Raw genomic sequence first — 26,378 nt, forward strand, 5'->3', positions numbered from 1 at the left:
TTGGATGGGCTCTGTTTGATTTGTTGTTTCGTTGCTTTCCTGCTTTTCTGTTGTCTTTGCTCAGAGTTTGGACGCTGAGATATCATGGCTACTACTGCTAAGCGTGGGGTTGCTGCTGAGGTTGCTGATGTTGAGAAGGGTGCGGATTATGCGCATTTGACTAACGATGTTGTGGAGAGCTTCAGTTGGGAGGATGTTACCGTTTCTGTCAAGGATCGGAAGACGAAGATGTCGGTTGATATTCTGGATGGGATCAGTGGATTCGTGGAAGCAGGTATGTTGATTGGAATCTACGGCAGGTCAAGGCTAATCTGATGACAGGTGAAATGCTTGCTCTGATGGGCCCCAGGTAAGCTCAAAGCACACCTCCAACGGTTCAAGAATCACTTCTAATTTCATGTCTCAGTGGTTCTGGCAAAACGACTCTCCTCAACGTCCTCGCTCATAGAGCCGCAACTCCAAACGCCACCATCCAGCAGACGCTTTGCATCAACGGGACACCGACCTCGCTCGCAAGCTTTCGGAAGCTCAGCTCGTACGTCGAGCAAGATGATGCCTTAGTCGGCTCTCTCACCGTTCGAGAAACGTTGTATTTTGCTGCTCAGCTCGCACTTCCCAGGTAAGCTTACATGGTTCAGCTTTCCTTTTCGGCCCCCAAATGCTGCACTACACTAGGGCTGACCAACATGACGTAGCTCTATCAACAAAACTCAACGCAAGACTCGCATTGAAGGCCTGCTGTCAGCATTTGGGCTGCAGAACCAGGCTGACACAATCATCGGGACACCAATCCGCAAGGGTGTGTCGGGGGGCCAAAAGAGAAGAGTTAGTGTGGCTAGTCAACTGATCACGAGTCCTAAGATTGTGTTCTTGGATGAGCCAACCAGTGGGCTGGATTCTGCGGCGAGTTATGAGGTTATGAGTTTTGTGAGGGACGTGGCTCGGAAGCACAAAGTAAGTGACAAATCGTTAGACCGAATTGTTATGACCTTGACTGACGGAATGTAAAGGTTCTGGTCATCGCATCCATACACCAACCTTCTACGACGACCTTTGAGCTCTTCGACAAACTCATGCTCCTGTCGCGCGGCAAAGTCGCATACAATGGCCCAGTTAAACAAGTAGTAGACTACTTCGGCGGGTTGGGATATAACGTGAGTTCTTACCTTCATCTCAAGCGAGAAGAAGTACGATGCTAATCGATCCTCAGATGCCGATGTACACAAATCCAGCCGAATACCTCATCCAGCTTGTCAACACCGATTTCTCCCAGGATCAGGCAAAATCTAACCAACAACTCGCGCACCTCCACACGTCCTGGGCCGACTCACCAACCGCCGCTGCCTTGACCGCCAAGATTCATTCAGTATCAAACAATCCAGCACCGCTGACACCTTCATCGAACAACTCCGCGAACCCTCTCCTCATCCCACTCACCCTCATCCACCGCTCATTCATAAAATCTTACCGCGATGTCGTCGCATACGGAATCCGGATTGCGATGTACATGGGCCTAGCAATCATGATGGGTACCGTGTGGTTGCGTCTCTCGCCTACGCAGGCCAACATTCAAGCCTTCACTAACGCGATTTTCTTCGGCGGCGCCTTCATGTCCTTCATGGCGGTTGCTTACATCCCCGCGTACATTGAGGACCTGCATCTCTACACCAAGGAGCGCGCGAACGGTTTGTACGGACCGACTGCGTTCATGGTAGCAAACTTCGTCATTGGCATTCCATATCTATTCCTCATCACGATCCTGTTCTCCGTGATCGCGTACTGGCTTGGTAACTTCCAGCCTAGCGCAACGGGCTTCTGGACGTGGGTCATGTGGCTGTTCCTCGACCTGCTGGCGGCAGAGTCGCTCGTTGTGCTGCTCAGCTCGCTGATCCCCATCTTCGTCGTTGCACTCGCTGCTACGGCGTTTGCAAACGGACTGTGGATGTGCGTGAATGGGTTCATGGTGCAGCCGGAAACTCTCAACGCTTTCTGGCGTTACGTCTTCCACTACATCGATTACCAGGCTTACGTGTTCCGGGGGATGATGGTGAACGAGTTTGGAAACAGGAATTTTAGTTGTGCGCGCACAGAGGATGGTGGGTGTCAGTGCATGTATCCTAGTGCGTTGCAGGATCAGTGTTTGATTGAGGGGAAGGCGGTATTGAGCCAGTACGGGTATGGGACCGGGAACGTGGGGCGGTATGTCGGGTACATGGTGGTCATTGTGTTTGTGTATCGGGTGTTGGGATGGTTGGTGTTGTTTTTGAGGAAACACTGAGTCAAATTGAGTTTGACGACGTGGTGGTAGACTTAAAGGGAAGCTCGAGTAAACAAGAAGAAATGATAGTTACAAGTTCCCCAAAACGATCTATGATGAATTGGTGCAGAATTCGCGTGATGTGGAGGCCGAGAGGGCGAGCCTAAGCCTCTTGAAGCTAGATATCTCCGACCACAACGAACTAATATATAAGATAAGTGATACATAAGAGGTAGCAGCCTCGATATGATTGCAAGAACCATAATCAAGCAGTTAGATTTCCCCGCCTCAATTAGATCTTCAAGCTCTAAAACCCCACTATTTCGCAACAACCTCATCTCCAACCTCACCACCAACATGGCCAGTATCCCAATCATCGTATGCGGCAGGAATCCCAAAATCGCAGCTAGGGTCCGGCAAACCCTCCTCCCGGAATACGATGGTACATCCTGCCGTCTACCTTACCACAACACACATCTAACTTCTCCTTCCCAGTAATACACATTATTCTCACCCCCGAAGCCGGTGCAAAAGACATCCCACTCCTCCTGTCCGGCAAAACACCACCTGAAACGTCCAGCAATCACGGCTCGCAGAACTACACGCAACCCCCTATAGCCGTCGCTGTGGGTGGTGGATTTGACAACGATACGTTCAATCAGATGAAAGATGCGTGTAAAGATATAAAGGAGACAGTGTGGGTAAGGTCGCAGCTTAATGTTGAGGGGGGCATGCCGCCACTGAGCGATACGGAGGCTTTTGGGGCTAGGATTGGGGAGAGGATCAAGGCGAAGTTTGGGGAACTGGGTGTTGGGACAGAAGAGGGCACAAAGGAAGGTCTGTTTTGGTTTTGAGGGGCATATCTGACCGAGGTGTTGATACTGGCTTATAGACGATATTCAGAAGTTGGCAATGTGAGATTGAAGGGTATGTTGCGTGAACTACTTCTGTTGATGGTGGAGGTGTACGTGATGTCATGCTCGGCTAGACCTTCCATCATTGTGTGCAAGTACCCCACTTCTCCCTTTCCTCAGTTGCTGAGATGGCTGCGATACCAACATTGTGATGATGAACATGACTCATTTTGAATCATCTCACAACCAGGAAGGAAGTTGATAGCTGGGGATGTCGAGTTGGAGTAATACTCGCACTGTCAAAGTACTTTCGAAGGTTGTTACAAGTATATACATCCTTCGTCTCTAATCATATTCTGTGATTTTTCATCTTTAGCATTTGCTTTCTTTCTCTCTGCTATTCAATTTTCTGCATTGTCTTAACCTATGGCTCCGTCTCACAATCTCACCACCGAAGAAGATCTCCGTGCCTATCTGGCTACACACAGTCAAGCGCCAGTTACTATCACCCTGCTTACAGGCGGAACAGCGAACTATGTATATCGCGTCAGGAACACCGATGGTTCTACGACAATCTTCAAGCATGCTGCACCATTCCTCCGGATCAATAAGGCCTTTCAATTCGACCAAATGCGCATGGACTTTGAAGCCCACATACTCGAGATCATATCGCCTGTCGACGGTGTAGGCCTCCTGGCAGATCGACTTCCCAACTCGACGGTACACGTTGTACGTCTACTGAAGTATGACAAAGGGGAGAAGCTTCTAGCCATCGAAGACGGCGGCGACCAGAATCTAAAGGATGCTTATACTAATTCAAACCTCGATGTTCCTGGAATTGCAAGAGAGTTAGGTCAATGGCTGGCTGCACTCCACATATGCTCTAGAGAGACATCGCTTGCACTTTCCTCGCATGAAACAAATGTCAGAGGAAACAATCCTGTCGGGTTATCTATATATCGACACTCGTACAGCAACCTACACACAGCCCTCAAAAAGTATGGATATGATACAAAGCTTGCTGAGCGCATCAACGAAGATTTTGGCAGCCTGATCGCGACAGACGATGAATGCATATGTCATGGAGACTTCTGGCCTGGTAACGTCCTGGTTCGGCTCAACGACATCCCAGATGGAAAGCCGGCAGACCTTACAATCGTGGACTGGGAGATGGTACGTCGTGGCACGAGCGCGACAGATGTTGGACAATTCGCAGCCGAAGCATTCCTACTCGATCGGTTTCGAGGTGGCAGAGGCCTGCGTCCTGCCTTCTTGAGGGCATACATCATGGCCAGGGAGAGCGATGGTATGCAAATTGGAAAGACGTGGGTGAAGAGAATGGTAGTGCATTGGGCTGTGCATGTTGCGTTCTGGCCTACTAGAGTGGAGTGGACAGATGAAGAGAGTACGCGCAAGCTGGTTGATTTGGGCGTTGCAGTGCTAGATGACGTCTTGGATGGTGAGTGGGAGAAGGTTATGAAGTCGCCCCTATTAGAAGATGTGGAGGATGAGTGGTGGCCAGTTATCAGGAGAGCATGAACCAGTTGTGGATGGTACCACGATCATGGCTGAGACTACTACACCGTCAACCCGTTTTCGGCAGATGCATATGGGTGTTTGATAATCATCTACCCAGATAGGCTTGCTTGCCCAGAACCCGACGGGAGTATGCGCACCTAATCTCCAGGAGACTTGGACGATTTGACGTCATGTTATCCAAGCTTTCGATAAGCACTATGCACGAACGTGTATAGTTAATCAGTAGTTCAGTTTTGTCGACCACTAAGGCGTTCTATGTGCCTAAAAGTAACTATCTAGTGTGATCGAGTCAGCGTAACACTAGTGCTAGCATGCCTCGCCAGCTCATGGACGACATACCGAGAAAGCAATAACCCTTTATGCAGTTGGTTTCAAACTACACGCTATACGTCACTTCAACTTGTCACCCCGTACAGTCCTGATCATAGTGCCCACGTGCTACTTCTAGCTCCTCGTACCAGAGGATCTCAGCGTCTACATATAGCCATGAAGACCAGACATGCACCAGCACTACCACCACATGCAATTTTACCTAACAAGGAGCAGAGAGGTTCACCGACATTTGTTCGAGTCCTTGCCGCTGTAGTAATTTTTGGTCTTTTCTTCTTCTCGAAACACATCAATACCATGCCATCAACGGACACGAATTCGTCACGTTATACGGAAACGATATTCATTCCCTACATCAACAAGTTCAGCGCGAAAAATGTGCCAAAGGTCAAAACTACAATTGAGGGTGTCGACATCGATATGCCTGTCGACACTGGATCAACAGGGCTTTTGATCGGGGCGCCCAGACTTCCAAATGTCGATCCATCAGAAGGTGTCCCAGCGCATCACTTCTTCACGAGTAGTAAGATCTTCTACGTTGGCCGACTCGTTGATCTTTCCGTCCGGTTCTACAGTGGGGACAACTCATATGCGATAGCAAAGGTCCCGGTCTTCATTGTAGACAAAAGCTGGACGTGTCCGTGGTACAACACGAGGACAGATGGATTCGACTGTCCAATCGGTCCGAATGGGGAGACAGCAACACGGCGGGATACCTCGCAGATCACTTATATGGGGGTTGGGTTTGGCAGAAACGAGCCTAGAGACGGGATGCCATTTGCTACACCAAGCGTGAACCCATTCCTTAACTTGGAATCCATCAACGGCCGAACATTGTCTCCCGAGAAGCTGCGAGCCGGCTACGTCATCTCCACAGAAGGCATTCATATCGGACTGACGCAGCACAATACGCGGAATTTCGCCTTTATCAACTTGGAACCTGGATTGACATACGATGAGGATCTGAGAGATTGGTCAATGGTGAAGATGTGCTTCCAGATCAATGACGGAGAACGGCATTGCGGTCCTGTGCTGATCGATACAGGCATCCCGCAGATGTATATTAGGGCCGAGGAAGGTGCTCGAATCCCAAGCATTACTATCCGTAACCCAAATCGGAAGAGCATGACCAAGATGGTTAGACGCGTCAAGCCGGGCACCACGATCTCCATCGACAGTTTGCCGTCAGAGAGGAGTATTATCGACTTTTCTTTCACGGTCGGCGAAGGGTCCTCCATCGAGCCCAGTTACGTTTTCCCTGTGAGGCCAGCATCCCCACCGTTCATCAACACAGGACGTAACTTTTTCTTCGGCTACTCCATAGTCTTTGACGCGATTGGAGGGCGGTTCGGTTTCCGTCCCGTCAACCCCAACGCTAGCTTTTCTTCTTCTGCCTTGTTGTAGACACATAACCTGGCAGTCCTTCCAGGCCGAAATTAATACCTAGTCCCTTGTTATGCCGCACCATGCTGTCCAGCGATGGCTTGTCTTCAACATTTAATTCAATGCCTAGGCCCAGGCCCGTTGCGTTCTCCGGACCATGTAGTCATTTCACAGTCGCGCTTCGTTGGGGAGTCTTGTATCCTTCTCTCAGCTCCTTGTATTCGTCAATAGCCTTGAGAATAACACCATGGGCTTGCTCCCCGTCCATGCCCACGAGTACAATCGCGCCTACGCAGCCTTCGACACCCTTAACAAATACGGGATACCCGCCCCCTTCTATCGTGTATTTCGCCCACTCGTCCCCACTCATGGCATTTTGCTCGGCAAAGCGCTTGTAGTTGCCCTCGAACTGGCAGTTCATGTACCACGTCGAGTGGCCCCAGCGCAGCACGGTGAGCCTTTTGCGCTGTGCCCAGGTTTCGTGGTCGGGCATCATGCCAGGTAGCGATGGGGAGTGAAAGAGCGTCTGCGCTTGCATGGAGATGTGTACCAACGCGGGTGTGTCGGCGGTGCGCAGTGTGTTGCGCAGGATGTTTCCGATGACCCATGCGTGTTCGCATGTGAAGTGGTTGAATATGAAGGATTTCTCCTGGCGCGCGAGGTCTGCGAGGTTTCTGGAGCATGGGGGCGTCTCGAGTGGTTTGGCCATGGTTTGGTAGGAGGTTGTATGATTGCTGATTAGGTAGGGAAAATAGGAGGTTGATTACAATGGATATGAAGGTACGCTATTAAAGATATGTCAATTATGAAGATGTGTACAGAAGAACATGAAGTAGATGAAGAAGATGGGTGGCTTTCTTGGAGCTTGTAGAGCGCCAGGCGCGCGAAATTGCGGCCGGTAGCGTCGGCTGTGGAGTTGTGCTCGAGGCTCTATCCATGCTCGAATGAAGGTGTCGGAAGTTACACGCTCGGGTGGCGGCCCCACGCGTAAGGCTGAGGATACAACGGGCCCATCCAGGCCTCGAACAATCATCCTCATCCTCAACATCCATCTTGCAAATTCATAGTAGACGCCTTCAAGTTCGAACAGTTATCCAAAGTCACAGTCATCGTTGGCATACTCATTAACCAGCAACACCCTGACCCTGACACTGACCCCAGCTCATTTCGATAACGTGTCAGACGCGACTCCAGCAAAGACAACGCACTCCCCAACCGACTCATCATCCCCACCGCCCAATCTCCGCATACTCTCCCGCATCCTCTCCCACCTCCCTGCACAGCCACGTCTTCAGCCGCTCAAACGCATACCAATCATCCTCCCGTTCCGCTACATCCCTCCCCAGCACCTTCCTCCGACTCCACTTCAGATCCCCACCCTTCAACTTCAACACGCTCCCCACCACCTGCGCACTATCAAAGTCGCCAACGACGAACAAGTCGCGCCGTGCATGCCCATATCGTCGCACAAAAATGTTCTTCGGCTTGATGTCGCAGTGCACCAGCCCTAGAGTGTGAAGATGGTGAATGCCTAGCGCAATGGACGTTAGACAGCGCTGTACATCGATGTCCTGGCGCCGCATCACCAAGTCGTACAGCGTGCAGTCGTAGCGCTGGAACACGAGACCTAGTACGCGCTCCGTGGGCATGGGGATCTGGACGGGAAGGCCACGGTAGAAGTATGTGAGCTGCATCCCCGTGAGCACACCCTTGTATACAGCGATATTGCGGTGCGGATTGCGACGCAGTAGTTCACACACAAAGGCCTCTCGCACGACTAGCTGGCTGGTACGTGGTTTCGTCAAGCTGGACATACCGTGGTGGTACACGATGTCTAGCACGTTTACGCGCTTCACATACACGTCTGCCGTCATCTCCATATCTCCAGGATATACATATCTCGTGAACAAAGCCTGGTGTGCAGGGTATATGTTCTGCAGACAGACTTCCTGGGGCGGCACGCATGTCGCTGGATCCAACCATGTTGACGGGTTAGCGGTCTCGACGGCCGACTTCGACAGACTACCTTTGTGGCTGGCGACGTACAGTTTTGCGTCTTTATGCGCGAGGACCAGCGTTTCGGGATCGGCTGGCCGGTCGACGATGATGTGTTCTAGGATTTGCATCGACGGGGTCGGGAGGCCTTTAACACTTCCTGTACTGGTGATATTACTTATGAGCTTCAACATGGTGATGCTTGGTATTTCTATGTTAGCTTTTTGTTAACTGGATGGGCGGTAATGCAAACAATCAGTTGGGTATGATGTGCAGTCATGGTCGAGCAAGCAGGTTGCGAGGTTAAGAGGATGGTTATGTGAATACTTCACAATGTTGCGTGAAAGACGCACCAGTTATGCTTTGAGAGGCGGGCGTTGTGATGGATGGGGGGTTGTGAAGGGAGTTGTGAGAGGGATATCACACCGTGTCACTGCGAATACACACACGCTTGTGACGATGAAAAGGCTTCATCGAATGTCTTTTACAAGGACAGCAAGCAGCGAACACATGGTGTTGAGCAAGCGACACCGTCAGAATATCCGATTTTGCATTGAGGATATTAGACTATGATTGAGGAGCGAGGAAAGAATTGAAAAAAACGGAAAAGAATAACACCATGAGTTGCAGGGATACCACTTTCTTCTTCTCTTGAATTTAACGCACGAAAACTGAAAACTAAGAGCTGTCTGGAATCCAAGTACAAAAAACGGCTTCTACGTAAAGACTTGCCCGCTGAGGAAGAAAAATATTCAGAAACCTACAGAGAAAAGACAGACTATACGCATCCCTCCCTCTTCCCCATCAATAGCCCCTTCTCCCCTCGTCCTCACCTTCGTCCTCATCTTCATCCTCACCCTCCACATTCCCTTCCTTCCCCACATGCAGCATAGGAGCCACCGGCGCCTTCCCCCCCGCTTTCCTCGCGCCCAGCACCGAGTTGCCTAGAAACGGCGCCGCCAATACACTCCCACTCCCACTTGCACGCCCGTCCAACTCTTCCGCAGACGCAGACGCCAACCGTGCTTTCGCAGCACCAGTGCTGTTGCGATTCGTCCTGCTAATAGAAGAGTGATACTCCAGCCGCTTGCGCGAGAGCTCGGGCGTGATATCGTTGGGATGTTGATCGTGGGCGTGGGGTGACGGAGCTTCAGTGCGGGGATTCTTGACGCGTGCGCGTGGTAGCTGCTGGGTTTGTTGCTGGCGGTGGGGGGAGGAGTGCGTGGAGCTTGATGCGCTAGAGGGGGGTCTCGAGGTGGGTTGGAGGTGGAGTGCGGTATGCTTGCGTTCGGGTTTAGCTGTGAGGCGGGCGTTGAGAGGATGATGTTGTTCGTCTTCCGAAGCTGCGCCTTCGTCCGAGTCGTGGGCTTCCTCTTGTTGCTGGGGATGGTTGTGGTTGTGCTGGGGAAACTGCAAAACACGCGGCGGCGGCATGTGTTCGGGCAAAGCGTCTTCAACACCGTCTTCTGAGCGTTGCGCGGGCGGGTCGACGGACGTCTGAGGTTGGAACAGGGGACTTGGTCGTGTAGAGGGTGTAGGTTCGATGGTCTGCCGCGTAGATCCAGGCTTTGGAGAGTACTTCACGTCGTTATGCTGCGCAGTGACAAAGTCCGTCCTCATCTTCAACGTCGAACCCGCTCCCTTCGTTGCACACGCAGTCTCGAACTCATCGAGCACAGCTTTCAGGTCGACGATCGCTTTGTGCAGTTCGGGGAACTCGCTGCCGACGTTCGAGTACACTGAGACGACGTTCCAGGAAGCCATCATTAGGTTGTCGAAGTTGGGGAACGCGGTTTTGACCATGGTGTTGAAGAATTCGACTTTGAGTTGGTCGGGGATCGTGTTGAACATCTCGCTTTTGACGTTGTCGGGGATGGTATCGAGACCAATTCGTCTGCGCTTGTTGGAGGTGTGTTTGGTGATGGGATCTCCCGGCTTGCGCTTCTTGGGCTGTTTGGCTGTAGTGTTTGTTAGCTTGGATGAAGCCGATGTTGGATACTAGACTCACACTGAGACCATTCTCCAATCTGATTAGTCTTCTGTGGCTCCAGCCTGGCGAGTGTCTGTGGTGAGGTTAGCGACAGTGCTCCGAGAGAGTGCAAACGATAGAATGCAACACCCCAGACAACAAGCACCATCATAGCGACTTACCTCTCCCTCCTGGAACTGGGCCGCCGGCACGCTGGGCATATTATACGCGACGCGCCTCGCCTCATTAATCCTATTCCTCCTCGCAAAGATAGCCTCAACCTTCCCCTTGAACAGCGGAATAATACTCTTCGCAATGAAGCAATGAATCGGCACTGAATCCAAATCAGCTTCATCTTTAGGCAGCGGGTCTTCAGTGCGCATTTCAAAGCGGTCATTCTCCACAGTCAAGTGAGCCCGGTAGATGGCATTCCCTTCATCAGGGAAGACGACGTTTCCGAGGTCGTAGCGAGTCGCGCTCTCTTTGAGAGTAACTTCCACGAGTGCAGGCTGGATCTTGTTGTAGATCTTGACATAGTTTGGCGGTTCGGGATTGGATATGCCATCGAGGAAACTGTCGAGGTGGTGCGGATCCACGAACCGGAGCTGGTCGCGTAAGATCAGGGCTCGCTTTTGCGGCTTATTCAAGTGAGTTAGAGTAGTCATCTCCATGCTGTTCATGTTGTCAATAGGCTTTGGAACAATAGAAATTGTTCCGGGGTATGTCGCAAGTCTTCCGGCACGGCGTCGGAGCCTCGACGGAAGCTAGTGTGAGTTGACAGAAAAGTCCTGTAGCGGGGGAAAGAGAAAGAAATTCATGGGAAAGAAGAGATATATACCCCTCGAGCCGGGTAGACGATCCTTCATTCACTCTGTGACGCAAGCGAATTCTCAAGTCCAGGTAAAGGCAACAGCTCGCCTGCATCCGCCGTCGCCGTCGCCTCGTACTCACAACATCTGGTTGGTGAATCTATCGAGTCACTCTGGAACATATATGCCCTGCAGCACTACCTACTGTGAGAGTCATGAACAGAAAACCTTCCAGATCGACGGACAACATAAGCGATCATGAAATGTTCGAGTTAAGTAGAATGTTGATATAGGAGAAAGCTGGGGGCAGAGTGATAGGGACGGTGAGACTGAAGAATTTGTATTGGGGAAACAAGATAAGGAGTGTGAGGAGCCATGTGAGCGGGATACAACTGACCAACATGTGCGACAAACTGGCACTCCAAAAAGTAGTTCATACAAAGACGCGAGCATTGACAGATGATGGGGGTATGGATTATCCACGACCAGCCAACATTAGATTATTGAACCATTCCTTAGTACATGTCATCGTTATAGTTCCAGGAATGCATGTTGTATTCCCGACTGACGAAGCAACCGCCTTTGGCTTGACTATGAAACCTTGCCGAATACCAAGCCCAGGAGTCCACTGCCAGCGTCCTTGGTGAACTACAATCAGTACCAACCACCCATGATGCCAGAGACTCAAGTTTCCCTGGTCGAGCTCACAAGTACAAGCCCTCTGGCTCACCCTCGCTCTTGGTCTTCAACACTCGTTCCCTAGCAGCACGGAAGTCCTCCATCTGCACTCGCATCCTTCGCTCACGGAGAGCCATCAGACCAGCTTCGGAACAGATGGCCTTGATGTCAGCACCAGAGAGGTCGTCCTTCTGACTGATGAATTCGTCCAGATCGACATCCACGTTGAGCGACATCTTGGAGGTATGGAGAGTGAAGATCTTCTTCTTCGTTGTTTCTGGAATTTTGTCAGTAAATGTTGCCGAATATCAAAACTGCTGCAACTTACGATCGGGGTTCTCGAAGAGAATCTTTCGGTCGATACGACCAGGTCGGATCAGAGCGGGGTCAAGAGTCTCGATTTTGTTGGTGGCCATAATGACCTTGACATCACCACGGTCATCAAAACCGTCAAGCTGGTTGAGGAGTTCCAGCATAGTTCGCTGAATTTCGCGCTCACCACCTGATGTGGACTCGTAACGTTTCGTACCGATGGCATCGATTTCGTCGATGAAAACGATAGACGGCGCGTTCTCGGCAGCAACCTGGAACAGCTGTCGCACAAGCCTGGGCCCGTCTCCAAGATACTTCTGGATCAGCTCAGAACCCACGATGCGCAGGAATGTGGCACTGGTCTGGTTCGCCACAGCCTTCGCCAGCAGCGTCTTGCCAGTACCGGGCGCACCATATAGAATGACACCTTTTGGCGGCTTGATACCCATCTCCTCGTACAGCTCAGGGTGCAGCAGGGGAAGCTCAACAGCCTCTCGTACTTCTTGGATCTGCTGCTCCAGACCACCGATATCCGCGTACGACTCGGTGGGCGCCTTGTCCAACTTCATGACAGAGACCAGCGGGTCCGCATCATCTGTGAGCACACCAACGACGGACACAGACTTGTGATGCAGGAGAATGCTGGCACCAGGCTCCAGCAGGTCCTTGTCGACGAAGGACATGATGGAGACGTAGTATTCAGGCCCGGTGGCGCTGGAGACGATGGCGTGATCGTCGTCGATGAGCTCCTCCAGGTTGCCTACACCCATGGGGCTGCCACGCATATCGTCAACCCGCGACCTCTCGTCGGCGTTCCGGTCAGGGTCCTCTCCATTGACGTTTGCGGGCGCGTTGCCCTCCTTGGCCGCTCGTGCTTTCCGGAGACGTTCTTGGTTCTCGACGTACTCCTCCTCCAACAGCAGATGGTCGTGGATGCGCTGCATGCGCAGGTATCGTAGCTTGCATCGTGCGGTCGGGTAGACGGTCGGTAGCTTCGCGGCGGCGCTCGGTCCGGCAGCCTTCTTCTTCTTCCTGCCGATGCGGGTCGTGGGCTGTGGGGGAGGCTCGTACTTGGGCTTCTCCTTCTGCAGTGCAAACGAACGTCAGCATCATCACATGGCGGCGAGGCGACGTATGGGGCGGGGGATCAAGTGACGTGCTAGATACAGAAAAGGAAGAGACGTACCTTGTCCTTCTTGCTCTTGTCGTCGCCGGGAGGGCCGCCGCCGCCAGCACTGGACTGCTGGTTACCCTATCTGTCGTCAGTACACCGTTTGTAACTCCGAGGGGCGAGCGCACCATCACTCTCGATCACACTATGGAAATGCGATATCCGTTGAGAAGGTCAAAGAAGTTCAGCTGGTGTACCCGGGATGACGCGTAGCCTGCTAAGAGCGATGGCGGAGGTGAGGTGGTTGTCGTGTTTGTCGTGTCGATACTCGCTCGCCGCAACGACCGCCGGAGCTCAGAACGCCAAGGACCGCTATTCACGTGACCATGACGCGCCACTTGGGAGCTGCAGTCACGGAGCGCTTCCACCTCGCGATTCCCCATAGAGGGCAAGACACGTAGAAGCTGTCATGACATGGTCAAGCAATACCTGTACTTTACTCAGACACTGAATTTAAGCTGTTATCTACCCTGCGAGCTCAAGTGAAATCACACGACCGCGTTTCGACCCCGCTGATACAGCCTCAAGCTCTCCATAGCGGGTACTCTTCATAGTTCTACCACATCAACTCGTTCTGTGTGTAAGTTCAAACAAACTGTGGATATCTCCCAGTAGCCGCCAGTGAATCACCTACGAGCTCTCTCAGCTTCTCTGACTGACTCCTTCCCTGTGTTCTAAGCCTCACGCTGACCGTCACTAGGCTCATACCGACCTGTTGCCTACAGCTCCCCAGCCTTATACATCCACCTCTCCCTCTCAACTTCTCACCACCTCGATCCTCTCTCGCCGTCATGGCCTCCAACCGTGCAAGGCGTATCGCAAAGGAAATTGCCGACATCCAAAACGACCAGCTCTCCAAGATTGTCGTGGAGCCAGCAGGGAACGGGGACGACCTCACACATCTTCGCGGCCAGTTCTACGGGCCGCCTGATACCCCATATGAAGGCGCTATATACCATGTCGATATCAAAATCCCAAGCGATTACCCCTTCCGGCCGCCAAACATGCGGTTCGAGACCAAAATCTGGCATCCTAATGTCAGCTCCCAGACAGTGAGTTGTGAGTCCACCCATAAGTAACGCGCAGTGCTAACTCGACAGGGCGCTATTTGCTTAGACACATTATCCTCGCAGTGGTCACCAGTACTGACCATCAAGTCCGCCCTCATCTCCCTCCAGTCCCTCCTCAGCACACCAGAGCCAAAAGACCCGCAAGACGCAGAGGTGGCCAGCATGTTGATCCGGAATCCCGCCGAGTTTGACCACAAGGCCCGCGAATGGGCCGTCAAGTACGCGGGTGCGCCCAAGAAGGAGATTGCTGAAGGCAGCGGGGGTGCTACGGCAGAGTCGATCAAGCAGAAGCACCAGCAGGCCAAGGACAATGAGAACAAGATCAAGCTTGCCGCGTATGTGTTCTTGACATCTACAAAAAGTGTGCACGCTGATTCATGGCAGATACAAGGGCTACAACAAGGACCTCGTGGACCGCTTCGTCGCTATGGGTTTCGATGTTGAGGCTGTCGTGGCTTCCTTCGAGTACGTTGGCATCGATAAGATGGGTGGTGAGGATTACGAGCTGGAAGAGGCGTACATGGGCGACATCACTGCTCGACTATTCGGCGAGGCCTAATCGTCACTGAATCATAACGAACATGACATTTCCAATTTTTGCAAGGTGCTTTATGTATATTTCATTTATCACGGCGTTCTGATGTTGAACATGATAGTAGAGAACAAATCGTCAAGCAGGGAGCACTGGCGTTTCATTTTTCGAGCAGTTCGTCTTCAGTGTTCACATCTGATGAATCAAGAGAAGTAACCTGAACACGACCCTTTTTAGGAAATGGTTGTGCACGTTGGTATCGAGTGTTCATGAGTTGCGGTGGAAGTGGTTGACGTGCAGCATTGCAAACTATCGGATAGCGTGCCTTTCCCTCTAGAAAGAGAGCCTTATACAATGGACAATTATTGATAGAAACGACTTTGACGATGTGCGCGGCGTCTGGTCTGAAACAACATTGCCTGCCTCCAAGCAGGGTGTTTTCCACAACGCCCTTTATGCTGCCGACTACAATGATCGCTACCAGGGATACTGGTACCGACTGGATGGCACTATTGCGTGCATCTAAAGATCGGCATGGAGGGTCGGTGTTGAGCGATTACTGACAGTTCACATACCGCCGCACCACGACCAACCCCTTAGTGTGGCGTCCCAGTCTGCTTGAAAAACACTTGTGTAGAGTACCGCGACTGAGTACTCGGCACGTTATAGTACCTATGTCATCCTACGGGAGCATGAGATCCCGATCGAATCTGACAGCGTACTCCGGTCGCATAGATGCTTTCCAGCCACAGTGGCTCAGTCGCTGTACCTCACCATGCCGTCGACAGAACACCTAAGGTTGGCTGTCTATATATCGCCATCTCGATTCCCTTCGCGAGCGTTATCTCAAACTACAACACAACAGTTATTCCGATGAATAACGCGTAGCTCACCAAACTTGTTTCCTTTGTGTTATTCATTATCTTCTGCATGACTGACTTCCCCAGTCACTTGGTCAACAACGAATCGTTCATTCTAAGAACCACGTGAACTGGTTTACACGCAGAACCTACGCGTTGTTCATTCCTATGCACTCACGAAATTCTTCTCTTATGTCTGCAACCCAACCCGGATCTTATCGTAGATGCATAGCGGCGTCTACCCCGACAGGACGCATCAACATGATATAAACGCTACGAGAAGCCCAATGATCGATCGTTCAGTCGATTCATGCAGGTTGAGTACGACGGCGGGTTCGACGATCACGAAGACGCTCTGGTTCGGGTTGTGGACGAAGGGTTAACGTACTCGTCCGGTGAGAGGGAGGGTGGAGTGCTACGAAGTGTGGTTAAGTGGGGAACATGGTCGGGATGGACTACACGGCGCATTTTGACAAGGCTCTGCGAAGATATAGACTCCAGTAATAGCCTGTCGTCGCCACATTGTCTTAATCCTGAGAATGTGATCGGAATATAATGTTTGACCAACCCCAAACCTCCATCAATCAACAGCAAGCCCGGCTGGCACAATCGGTAGCGCGTGAGACTCTTAATCTCAAGGTTGTGGGTTCGAGCCCCACGTCGGGCTTTCCAGCTTTCGAGCGTTGAATTGTTTTTTGTTTTGCCTCGGTCTTGGTCGTGGTGCGTGGAGTTGAAGTTTTTGCTAGCGCGGTGAAGGGGTCACGTGCGTTCCCCGCTTCGAAAATTGAGTAAGCTACCGCCAAATCTTGCGACTTCTGACAGCTACATACATGACTAGTACAGGATTCTTTTGTCTTTGTCTGTACCTGTATGAGCCTAACAGGCTTTTCTCGTGGCATTTATTCCAGTCGCTTTGCTGCGTTTCTGTGCTGCGAAGAACGTAGCTTGCTTCCAATTTCCCAACTTTGACAACCAGCACTTTGTTCTTCTCCAGGTCGCGTGGAAAATTGTCTACGCGATACAAATACGAGATCACGTGCTAGGAACCCGGCAACGTTATACGAGCGTGCCGTTCTATAATTACCTACTGTGGCATCCGGCGGAAGTTCTAGCGGTTTGCCCCTGTTGAGACTTCCGCCGGATACCACGGTAGACTGCATACCACGGTGCTATTTTTGTCGTCTAGCCCTGATGGAATTCACATCAACGTTGCATTAGCAAGAACAAGCTCTTGTCACGCAAGGCTTGAATTTTGTTATTGGTGCGTTTGTGGGATGGATAAATTCTCGAAGTCTTGCATGTTCTATGGGGAAGAATCCAAAAGGGGGAGTCGGTGACGAAGGACCAATTCTAACGAACGATAATCCCTCTACGAATACCGCATGCGTTGTACACTAGGTATCGCAATACGAATGAGTTCTGACCTACCCGGGATCCTAGCATGGCATGGCATGGCATGGGATAGCGTACTCCATGATCGCATCGATCTCCATATTGATGTGGATACCTTGACATAACGTTCACCTCCATGCCCTAGTACCTACTTACTACAGACGTATATAATTCTCCCGTCGCGCTTTGTTAGCAAATAACAGTATCATCCGCCATCACTCCAGCTACCCAACTCACTACTACACTACATTCGCTTTACCCAGCCAAACCAACAACCTAGCCCAAAACCATCAACATGCAGTTCACTCTCGCCGCTCTCCTCAGCCTCAGTGCTACAACCCTCGCCGCCGCCATCCCCCGTTCTACAACCGGCTCCTGGGACGTCTCAGTGACGCGAGCCGGCTACGCAAACGGCTATAAATCGACCACCGTGTCTGCGACCTACACCAACGACAACATCGCCGAGGGTATCACCAGCACCTGCACATCTGTGTTCAACCCGGCTGCTAGCCCGTCTGCGAGCGAGAGCTGCGATAACGAGTCGTTCAGCTACACCTACGAAGACGATGGTAAGTCATCTTTGTGCTCTGGTAGTGTGGATACCATGTGTGCTGATTTGGGTTTGCTAGTCATTACTCTTACGCAGACTGTGCAGCTCGATGAGGTGACTACGGTTTCTGGCAGTGCGCCTTTGACCTTGACACTTGGGTCTACTGGACGCTCGAGCTCGGGTAGTGCGACCGTTGAGGCTACTACTGCTGTTGCTTGAAAGCATTGTCCTCTGACATGCGATTGGGAAGTGGATTATGAATGGAGGAGAGGATTTGGTCAGGTGGCGGAATGTTATTTGTTACAGTACTCTTTTCAAAAAGCGCAGCAATGAGATACCTGCTGTGTGTTAGACAAAAGACTACTCCTCCACGTTAAATATTGCCGTGCAGCATGGCAACGGCTAATTGTATACAAGGATAATTAGCCGTTACCACACTGGTACCACAAATGTTGATCTTAAAATACAGTTCAGATGTTTTGGATTGCAACGACAGCTATTCTACACACTTATACAGAAAATTGCTTTCATTCGCTTGGCATCATGCAGAAATACAGGTATAATAACAAAAGAGAAGTACGCAGCGGCATGGTGCGGTAAAAACTCTGCTCGGAATAGTCTCCAACGAACACTACAACATTCGAAATCCCACCAGACAACGAGCTATCGTACGCTCCAAATACATCAACCAGAAGACCCCGAAACGCCATGCGATGACCCAACAGTCTGCAAAAAGTTCGACCAAAGTCCAAATCGCGTCAACATCTACCTTTGCCATCGATCTTGCGGATGTCTCGCAGAAGTCGACCAGTCCATCGGCCCTGCGGGCGGTCTAGTATCAGGCCCAGGTCCAGGACCCGACCCAGGCGGCTGCGCCCTCGGATCCCTTCTCATCATGCTTTCGCGGAAATGAGCATCGCGCTCACGTTCGCGCATTTCACGCTCGCGCATTTCCTCCCTCCTCATGTATTCTTCCCGGTGTTGTTGTTGCTGCTCTTCACGTATACGATCTGCGATGCCTCGATCGCGATGAAGGGGCTGACTGAAGCGGTGCGACGGCTCTTCCGAAGGACGCTGACCGTAGATGGTGTGATTGTTGGTCCCTAGCGAAGAGTGCGGGGGGTGTTGCAGAGGTGGCGGCTGTCCATGTTCAGATCTAGACAGGGGCGTATGTGAGCGCTGCGCGAACAATCCGCGGTCTTGTTGCGGTGGCTGATACCGCAGCTCGTCGTGCATTGGCGGCGGACCGTTGGAGCGAAGTTGTTGGTTTGACATTTGTTCACGGAGGAGGAAGTCAGTTTTCTGGGATAGCTCGCGACTCGTGTCCCGATCCGAGTTCCGAGATTCGTAATCGTGAAGAGCTTCTCGAAGATCACGAGGACGATAGGATTCGGCCATGCTGTTCGGAATACGCATCGGCTTAGCGGGAGCTTCCTTCGGTGTCTGAGGGTTAGAGTAAGAGAGATTCGCATTTTGCATCTGCGAGTGCTCATTCCTACTGGAGACATCTCTCTGCTGTGCCACATGAGTCGTGTGAAGATGAGGGCTAGGACGCATGCCCATGGGGCCAGCAGGTGGTGCACTACTCCCAGGTGGATCGACCTGGGCATATGGATTTGGTTGCAGGATTTGAGATGTGGAACCGGGTGTCGCCTGAGGATGCTGTGCCGAACTCGCGCTGGGAGGGCCGTGGCGTGATGATTGCATAGACTGACCACTTAAGCTCGGTGTCCGTGAGTGTAAATGAGGTGAGTTGCTGTACGCGCTGAGAGGCGCGCTCGGAGGTGGCGATGGATTGTGTCGAGCGTTGAGCGGAGCAAAGACCGCACGATGGTTGGCGAACGATCTTGGGTCACCGAAATGAGATTGGGCCATCCCTGAGTGCGAAGAGGAAACCGATGCTTGCTGCTGTGTCTGGCTTTGAGTCGGAAGGAACTGTTGCCGTTGCTGCCAAGTCTCTCGTATGCCCGGTCTGCTCCCCGATGTCTGGTCATTGCCCAAATCTACCAACCGGTTAGGTGCTGCAGAAGGCAAGGAAGTTTGTTGCACGTAAGAAGACCGATTGTAAGGAGGCTGGGTAGTGACAGAATCTGCATAGGGGTCACGTCGCGGAGGAAGCGATTGTGCAACCGGCGGAGGGGCAATTGGCATCTGTTGCTGGGGAGTCGTGCTATGCGATGGAGGGCCTTGGTCATTGGGTTTCTTGCGCCGCGGCTCTTCGGGCTCTGGATCATTGAGCAGTGACATCAAGTTGGACTTTCTTGCTTCTGCCGCAGGCTTCGGCGCAGGAGGCGGTGGTGTGTTTTGCATCGGAGATTGACCGAACTGCGGATGAAGTTGATGCTGGGATGGTAACAGATGCGGTGGTTGCACTTGCGGGGGCGCGGATACCGGAGGATGCCTTGACTCTTCTTTCACAGGTGGGGTCAAGATTGCAGAGCGCAACGGGAATTGCTGTGCCCCGGGATGTGTGCCGTGTACTTGAGGGCCCATCTCTTGAGACTGTGAAATGTGGCGTGAGTGTGAGTATGACAGTGATCGATGTTCTGGAGACTTCACATTCGAACTCGAATTCGAACGTACCGGAGCCATAAGTGGTGTGGGGCCACTTGGAGGGAACGGCCTGTGGTGGTGCATCTCTTGAGATATGCGCCGAGCGTGATGCTGCTGCTGCTGATACCGTTGTTGCGCTTCTTGTTCTTGTTGTAGCTCAGACCTTACTCGATTCTCTCGCTCTTGGTGACTCATCGTACGGAATATCGGTGGTTGATGCTGCTCCTGTGTACGGCTTTGGGTTTGCATGTGATGCTGTAGGGGCCGATGCGAGTTGTTGATGGATGATGATTGTGAGGGAGGTCGGCTTTCCATACGAGGAGGCAGGTCATCCGAAAAGTAGCCAGCGCGAGGTCCAGGTGGGTGTGGCTTGTGCTGAGACAATGTATGTTGGTGACGATGCTGTGGCTGACTCCGCGGGGGTGGAGGTGGAGGTGACTGTTGTTGTACCATTGAAGGCACAGATGAGAGGCTTGTGTCTACCAAGGAAGGGTTTCCGTGAGCAGCTACAAGAGCCTTGCTTGGGATAGGGGCTTGAGCAATGGCTGAGAATCTCGCAGAAGAAGTAGAATGCGGAGGCGAGAGCTTTGGTAGCGAAAGTGGGTTTGAGAGGGGAGAGTTGTGCAACTCAGGTGTAGGCGCGAGGTTACGAGGAAGCGGTGGCTGCGTACTCTCATACCGTCTTTTGGGCGCAGGTGTGGGCATTGGCGGAGGTCCCAGATTGTCGCCCCTCTCTCTTTTCCGATCAGCTTCTTGAGCTTTTTGCTCGAGCTCCGCCTTCCCACTCTCAACATGACGCAAGTATTGATTTTTAATCATCGTGTGCGTCTTCGTGCCCATGTGATTTGCGATCGCCAACCAGTCAGTACCAAAGTGCTCAACATACTTATCGAAATCTTGTAGTTCAGAGACTGACCAGTAGCTACTTGGACCAGGTCTCGCAGTGGCCTGCGTCTTAGGTCGCTCCATCATGCCAGGGACGAACCCCGACAGGGCCAGCGGATCACCGGAGAGCAACATTGGATCCTCGATGAAACCGGTGTGAACAGGCATCGGCATTTCATCCAGCGGTCGTTTGCCATACTCGTCCTCCATTTTGACTCCAAATGCCTTCTCCTTCCGATCGATCTTCACAGGTGATCCTGCAGGAACAGCCGCCGGAAGTAAGTTCTTTGCCTTGCGGCCGACTTTCTCTTTGACCTTGCCACGCCTGCTAGCTTTCTCCTGTGCTCCGTCAGCATCTGTCGGGCGACGAGGTCGTCCTGGAGTATGTACAGTAACGGATGTGTCGAATTCAATCTCCATACCACCAAAAGTTGGGGCTGCGGAGCGTTTGGGTCGTCCCGACTCTGTGAGAGCCAAAGGTAGTCCGTCTTCTCCGGAGGCTTCAGGCCGATCCATATTAGCAATGGCTCCGCGGCCACGACCGGTTGCTCCACCTCTCTTCCTAGCCCCCCCTCGTCTTCCTTTGAGTTTACCTTTGTACTCCTTGCCCCATTTTGTAGCGTAGTAGTGGTTGATGCAATCCTTATACGTCCGCTCTGTCCCGACCTCTTTGTACAGAATCTCCGCCAACTTGCCCCACTTCTTCGCGTATTGATCTTTGTAGTTGTGAACCATAACGCGATGCTCCTCCGGCGTGAAGTCGTCCTCCGGTGGTTCGTAGTGAAACGCGAAAATTCCTGAACCAGGTTCCCGCTGGAAGTTGGTGTCTATAAATTGCCGCCGTCGCGCTTCGGACACAGTGAGTTCCCGCGGGAGGAATGCTTCTTTTTCTGGGTCAGCCATAGCTCGCTTTGGTTCCTGCTCTCTTTTCCCCATTCTCTCCTCTTCAGCAGTCTTCAGAGACTCCTTTAGAACCTGTTCAAAGTCCAGTTCCGTTGCCCATCGACTGGAGTGACCTCTACGGCCTGTTGGCGCTGACTGTGCGTCTAGAAGGCCAGCCAAAGCAGCGCTTTGAACATCTGGCGTCGTTGCTTTCAGTCCAGGCTCCGCTGATGGCTGTCTCTCCTGCTCATCCTGCTCACGCTCTTCATCCCAAGGATGAATGGAAAGTCGCCACTGTTTGTATGCTGCAGCGTATTGTCTCAAAGTTTGCTCCGTATCCAGTTCCGGCTCCAAGCTTTTTCGCAACCTGTCACGAATAGCAAGCAGAACCGTGTCGGAGATGTCTGGTCGATCTTGTTCTATGTCGGACAACGGTGTTGGTGGCCCTGAGCCTAGATAGGGCAGAGTTCTCACGTCTGGCATCTCCTCTAGCTCTGTAGAGCGCTCACGCCGTAATCGTAATGCTACCGTCGCCGGTGCAATCGACCTCTCTCCTTTGACCTCTCTGTCTTCGTTCTCTTCCTTCACTTCCATGACAACATCCTCCTCGCATGACTCTTCTGCTCTTGGCGTTGGAAGCTCTGCAGTTGCCTTCTCCAAATCAGGCTGTCCAGGGGAGGATGGAGAAACTTCTTGAGCCTGAGACAGAGGTTGTGTTTGGACAGCAGGATGTGGTTCAGGCTCCTCTCGAGGTAGATGATCAGCAGTCAAGCATGACAACAATATGATTTCTTGCAAAGGGCTCGTCGCGCGAAGATGGGGTGCACTCAGATCCACCCTCCTAGCTTCAAGAAGTGACCTTTCTCGATTATATTTCGTTTCAGATTCTGCGAAATCATCTTCGTCGAGGTCGAGGTCGTCGTCCGAGTCCTGCAACGCCTCTGGGACAGATGACGCAGCTGATGCAGGCGGCTGAACTGGGCGCGGAGATGCATCTGGCATAAAAACATCGGAGTGACGTCTCATTTCGATCGAAGTAGGGTTCGGTGTTGGCGCCTTGTGACGTTCTGCAGATGCGGCTCGCCCTCGAGGCTTTTCTGATTCGGTAGATGTTCGCGAAAACGTCGGAGACTCTGATTTAGCTTGATGGGTGCGCTGCGATTGTGAAACGGAAACGCTGTTCTCGAGCCTTGGGGCCTTGGGAGCAGTACCAAAGGCTCGTTCACGATCTTCGTAAGGAAACTCCCGCTTGCTCAGGACGGTATTTCGGTTGGGTACGAGACCTGGCCTTAGCCATTGCATGCTTTTTTGACGTTCTCCCATAGGCGCTCTAGGAGCTGTGAAACTAGGCCTGTCCGACGGCGGATACATTGGAGGCGCTCGAGGTGCCACTGGTGCTCTGTCAGCCTTGGGGCCAGTGGGAATGTTAGATGGCAATGTCTTAGGTGAAGTGTGCATCGAGGAAGCACCACCGCTGCCGCTACGAGGCCCAAGAGTCGGAGGCATTACACTCGGAGAAGTATCTCTTGGAGCGAATGGAGGGTGAGGCATTCGTGAAAAAGATGGCGATACGTTTGCCCGAAGTACTGCCTGTGGAGCTGAAGGTGGTATGCGTGGTTTGGGCGCTGGCCCTAGGGGAGGAGACTTTGCCAGAGCTGGTGGAACCGAAGGAGCCGACGGACCTGATGGAGCTGAGAAAGTTGAAGGTGGAGGAGGCGCAAGAGATTGTGCTTGTACATGCCGTGGAGCGGAATGTAGAGCCGGTGCCTTGGGCGCCAGTTTATCTGGTCCTGGAACATCAGCGCCTGGGGGAGGGTTTGGAGAAGATGTAACAAAAGGAGGTAGATTGGGAGGAGGTTCCATACGTGGAGGTCCAGAAGTTGCCGGCCTGTTCCCTTGGTATGACACATCCCCTAGGGGACGATCAGACGAAGGACGATCAGGTATTCGGTCCGCCTTGGGTCCGGTAGGCGGGGCAGGGGACAGACCTGCAGATATGCTCGCTTTTGGCGCTGTAGGGATGGTTGGTGCGGTATTAGCGGGTGCCACGACAGGTGTGGCTGGCGCGACCGGGGCTGGAGGAGCAGCTTGAACTGGCTTTGGCGGTGGTGCAATGGCCGTGCTTGGTTTGCTATCAATTGTAGTATTTGGGTTTCTCCAGACATTGGATCCACCGAATGCCGGAATGGAAGCGGGCGGAGACGAAGCGCGTGGCGCATACCTTTCTCTCGATGCTTCTGCGCGGCTGGCCAGCAAAAGATCATCCTTGCCGGGGTCCCGACGGGAATCTTTAGCACTCGAAGGTTCCATGGCAACAGAAGAGCGGCGGGAATAAGAATCCACCTGGGGTCCTAGCCGGTCCGCTGGAGACACATGGTGCGCAGAATGAGGCGTCGGTCCAGTAGGTGTTCCTGGAATGTGTCGCAAGTCAGAAGGTCCCGGACCACGGTGCGTATCCAGAGCTCTCAAACCTGGTTTGGCTGCACCAGCGGGTCCTATATAAGAATCATACTCTCTTGGCACAAACCTCCGATCATCACGATCTCTTCTGTCGAAATCTCGCTCATCTCGAGGATCTCGTTCTCGACGTATCGGAGGTGAACGGCTGCGTGGGCGATAGGATCGATCTGGGATGCGGTCACGGACTTCATGATGTCGATCTCTGTCATCGTTGTGGAAGTTTCTGCCGCGTCCCCCAAAATGGCTACCACCTCGACCCCGCCCTATCCCACTCCCACGATATGACGACCCAGCGCCAAGAGTGGGAGCGTCTGAAAACGTAGACCCTGCAGACGGAGGACCTTCGCGAGAATTTCGTCGTGCACGATTGACGTCTAGATCGCGCGGTAAAAATTCTCTCTGATCGCGCGGATCTCGCGAATCTCGAATAGGTGATCGTCGTGGAGGACTAGGCCGCCTCTCCCTTCGATCAAAATCCCGCTCACGATGGTCGCGATCAGGTCGGTCGGCTCTCCAAGAATTGTGGGTGTTGAGCGATGGGAGAGTCCCACTACTCAGCGGCGGGGCCTCCCGCAGAGGAGTGGGCTCACCCCGACCTGGGAATCCTCTCCCTCGTCCAGAAGGTACGTTTGCTAATGGTGCTGGCGCTGGACCACGTGGTGTATCAGCCAAGGACTTGGGACCTCTGGGAGTGTCTCTGGGTGGAAACACGCCAGGCTCAGGGTTTGCTCTGTTGGGCTCGTTACCCCGTGGAGGGTACACACCACCAAAGTTGGACGGTCGTCGGTCGCGATACGCAGGCGATCTGTCGCGTCCGTATCTGTTGTTATTGTTGTTGCTACTGTTGCTGTTGTTGTCTGGGTAGCGAGAGGCGGACATGGTAGTATCTCCTAGTCCAGAATGGATATCAGACACCTTGCCGGATTGTCAGCACAGCATAGACCCGTCGATCATGTGCCAGAAAACTTGAAGCGCGAAACAGCGACAGCGGTATCCGGAATCTGATAGGGAGATGCAACAAGACTGCTATAACAAAGTTATTGATGGTTGATCGAAGCAACGTATCGGTGAAATCGCTAAGACCGCAACAGAGACAAGGCGTCCTCGAAGATGTGTTTTGAATCGCCAGTTGCACCGTCTCTCTGTCCTAACCTCTTCCACGGTGGCGTGGGGGCTGATGTCGATGTTGATGATGCGGTGGTGGTGTTTTGAGGTGCACTGACCAGGCTTGATAGACACTAGCGTCTAGCGTGGAATAAAGCCCGTGCGGTGAGAGCCGGGGTTGTTCACGATGTGGAACCAGAGTGCAGGCAGGCTCGGCACTGGGGCTGAGATTCGATCTGGTGCTGTTCCTTTCACGCCCAACGCTCATCTGGCGTCGGAAATCGCGCCAAAATGCTGCAGGAAGCTGTCCAGACACGAGGTGAAATAGTAATGGCGTTCAAATGACGCGCTGAAGCTGAAGACGACGATCGGAAGCCTGGAGAAACGTGGCGTTTTGTTTCTTCGAGGCGGAGAGTCCTAGCGGGCTGAGAGGAGATGCTGCTTGGGTAGAAAATCGGGCGTAGAGGCGACAGATCAGCCGGGCTGCGAGCTGAAGCACGTCGATGGCATTGTGCTCTCGGCAGGAGAGTGAGCGTGTGTGTGATGACAAGGAGTTGGAACGACACGAGAACGAGTTGCCCACGGCGGGTCTACGCAAGGTCCTCTTTTTGTCATGAGCCGGCCTTCCAGCAACGGCCCCTGTTCCACGCAAGCGGTTAGAAGGTTCCGTCGACGGGCACTAGCACGTCGCTCATTGGACGCTCAATTGAAGATTGGCACTCGATACGGGTCTTATGTAGTCACCCGCTTTAAAACCATCTCCAAGGCTGTGTCAGATTTCGCCGCGTCCAGC

The 26,378-nt window shown here is 52.6% G+C and overlaps 10 protein-coding genes and 1 non-coding gene across 11 annotated transcripts; 7 read left to right on the plus strand and 4 right to left on the minus strand.

Moving 5' to 3' along the window:
• Positions 1-84: 84 nt before the first annotated feature.
• Positions 85-2,278, plus strand: P153DRAFT_293211 (ATP-binding cassette transporter-like protein; the record flags this gene model as incomplete). Its single annotated transcript, XM_033663883.1, has 6 exons — positions 85-274; positions 322-349; positions 407-619; positions 696-954; positions 1,011-1,154; positions 1,211-2,278. 6 exons carry the CDS (start codon positions 85-87, stop codon positions 2,276-2,278), a joined length of 1,902 nt encoding a protein of 633 aa, XP_033522790.1.
• A 186-nt stretch (positions 2,279-2,464) lies between these two features.
• Positions 2,465-3,176, plus strand: P153DRAFT_367553 (uncharacterized protein). Its single transcript, XM_033668298.1, has 2 exons — positions 2,465-2,699; positions 2,753-3,176. The coding sequence occupies exons 1-2, from the start codon at positions 2,615-2,617 to the stop codon at positions 3,109-3,111; spliced, it is 444 nt and encodes a 147-aa protein (XP_033522791.1). The 5' UTR covers positions 2,465-2,614; the 3' UTR covers positions 3,112-3,176.
• A 361-nt stretch (positions 3,177-3,537) lies between these two features.
• On the plus strand, positions 3,538-4,650 carry P153DRAFT_342070 (kinase-like protein; the record flags this gene model as incomplete). Its single annotated transcript, XM_033665954.1, has 1 exon — positions 3,538-4,650. The coding sequence occupies one exon, from the start codon at positions 3,538-3,540 to the stop codon at positions 4,648-4,650; it is 1,113 nt and encodes a 370-aa protein (XP_033522792.1).
• Positions 4,651-5,136: 486 nt separating this feature from the next.
• P153DRAFT_292926 (uncharacterized protein) lies at positions 5,137-6,881 on the plus strand (the record flags this gene model as incomplete). The annotated part of the gene is made up of 2 exons (XM_033663863.1): positions 5,137-6,342; positions 6,780-6,881. 2 exons carry the CDS (start codon positions 5,137-5,139, stop codon positions 6,879-6,881), a joined length of 1,308 nt encoding a protein of 435 aa, XP_033522793.1.
• A 705-nt stretch (positions 6,882-7,586) lies between these two features.
• On the minus strand, positions 7,587-8,552 carry P153DRAFT_386527 (uncharacterized protein; the record flags this gene model as incomplete). Its single annotated transcript, XM_033670540.1, has 1 exon — positions 7,587-8,552. The coding sequence occupies one exon, from the start codon at positions 8,550-8,552 to the stop codon at positions 7,587-7,589; it is 966 nt and encodes a 321-aa protein (XP_033522794.1).
• Positions 8,553-9,162: 610 nt separating this feature from the next.
• Positions 9,163-11,008, minus strand: P153DRAFT_397482 (uncharacterized protein; the record flags this gene model as incomplete). Its single annotated transcript, XM_033671563.1, has 3 exons — positions 9,163-10,316; positions 10,367-10,421; positions 10,510-11,008. Coding segments are annotated over 3 exons (1,708 nt in total), but the record flags the coding sequence as incomplete, so codon positions are not given.
• An 832-nt stretch (positions 11,009-11,840) lies between these two features.
• P153DRAFT_386529 (26S protease regulatory subunit 6B) lies at positions 11,841-13,680 on the minus strand (the record flags this gene model as incomplete). Its single annotated transcript, XM_033670541.1, has 4 exons — positions 11,841-12,091; positions 12,143-13,211; positions 13,313-13,378; positions 13,444-13,680. The coding sequence occupies 4 exons, from the start codon at positions 13,678-13,680 to the stop codon at positions 11,841-11,843; spliced, it is 1,623 nt and encodes a 540-aa protein (XP_033522796.1).
• Positions 13,681-13,762: 82 nt separating this feature from the next.
• On the plus strand, positions 13,763-15,263 carry P153DRAFT_367557 (uncharacterized protein). The gene is made up of 3 exons (XM_033668299.1): positions 13,763-14,349; positions 14,398-14,702; positions 14,752-15,263. The coding sequence occupies exons 1-3, from the start codon at positions 14,089-14,091 to the stop codon at positions 14,924-14,926; spliced, it is 741 nt and encodes a 246-aa protein (XP_033522797.1). The 5' UTR covers positions 13,763-14,088; the 3' UTR covers positions 14,927-15,263.
• A 1,090-nt stretch (positions 15,264-16,353) lies between these two features.
• Positions 16,354-16,426, plus strand: P153DRAFT_t77. Its single transcript has one exon. It is a non-coding gene; the product is annotated as a tRNA-Lys (tRNA).
• A 1,020-nt stretch (positions 16,427-17,446) lies between these two features.
• Positions 17,447-17,920, plus strand: P153DRAFT_357764 (uncharacterized protein; the record flags this gene model as incomplete). The annotated part of the gene is made up of 2 exons (XM_033666754.1): positions 17,447-17,720; positions 17,781-17,920. The coding sequence occupies 2 exons, from the start codon at positions 17,447-17,449 to the stop codon at positions 17,918-17,920; spliced, it is 414 nt and encodes a 137-aa protein (XP_033522798.1).
• Positions 17,921-18,466: 546 nt separating this feature from the next.
• P153DRAFT_397486 (uncharacterized protein) lies at positions 18,467-25,360 on the minus strand (the record flags this gene model as incomplete). The annotated part of the gene is made up of 1 exon (XM_033671564.1): positions 18,467-25,360. One exon carries the CDS (start codon positions 25,358-25,360, stop codon positions 18,467-18,469), a length of 6,894 nt encoding a protein of 2,297 aa, XP_033522799.1.
• Positions 25,361-26,378: the final 1,018 nt, after the last annotated feature.

Source organism: Dothidotthia symphoricarpi, assembly GCF_010015815.1.
Source record: "Dothidotthia symphoricarpi CBS 119687 unplaced genomic scaffold P153scaffold_12, whole genome shotgun sequence".
In the NCBI taxonomy this organism is placed as follows: domain Eukaryota; kingdom Fungi; phylum Ascomycota; class Dothideomycetes; order Pleosporales; family Dothidotthiaceae; genus Dothidotthia; species Dothidotthia symphoricarpi.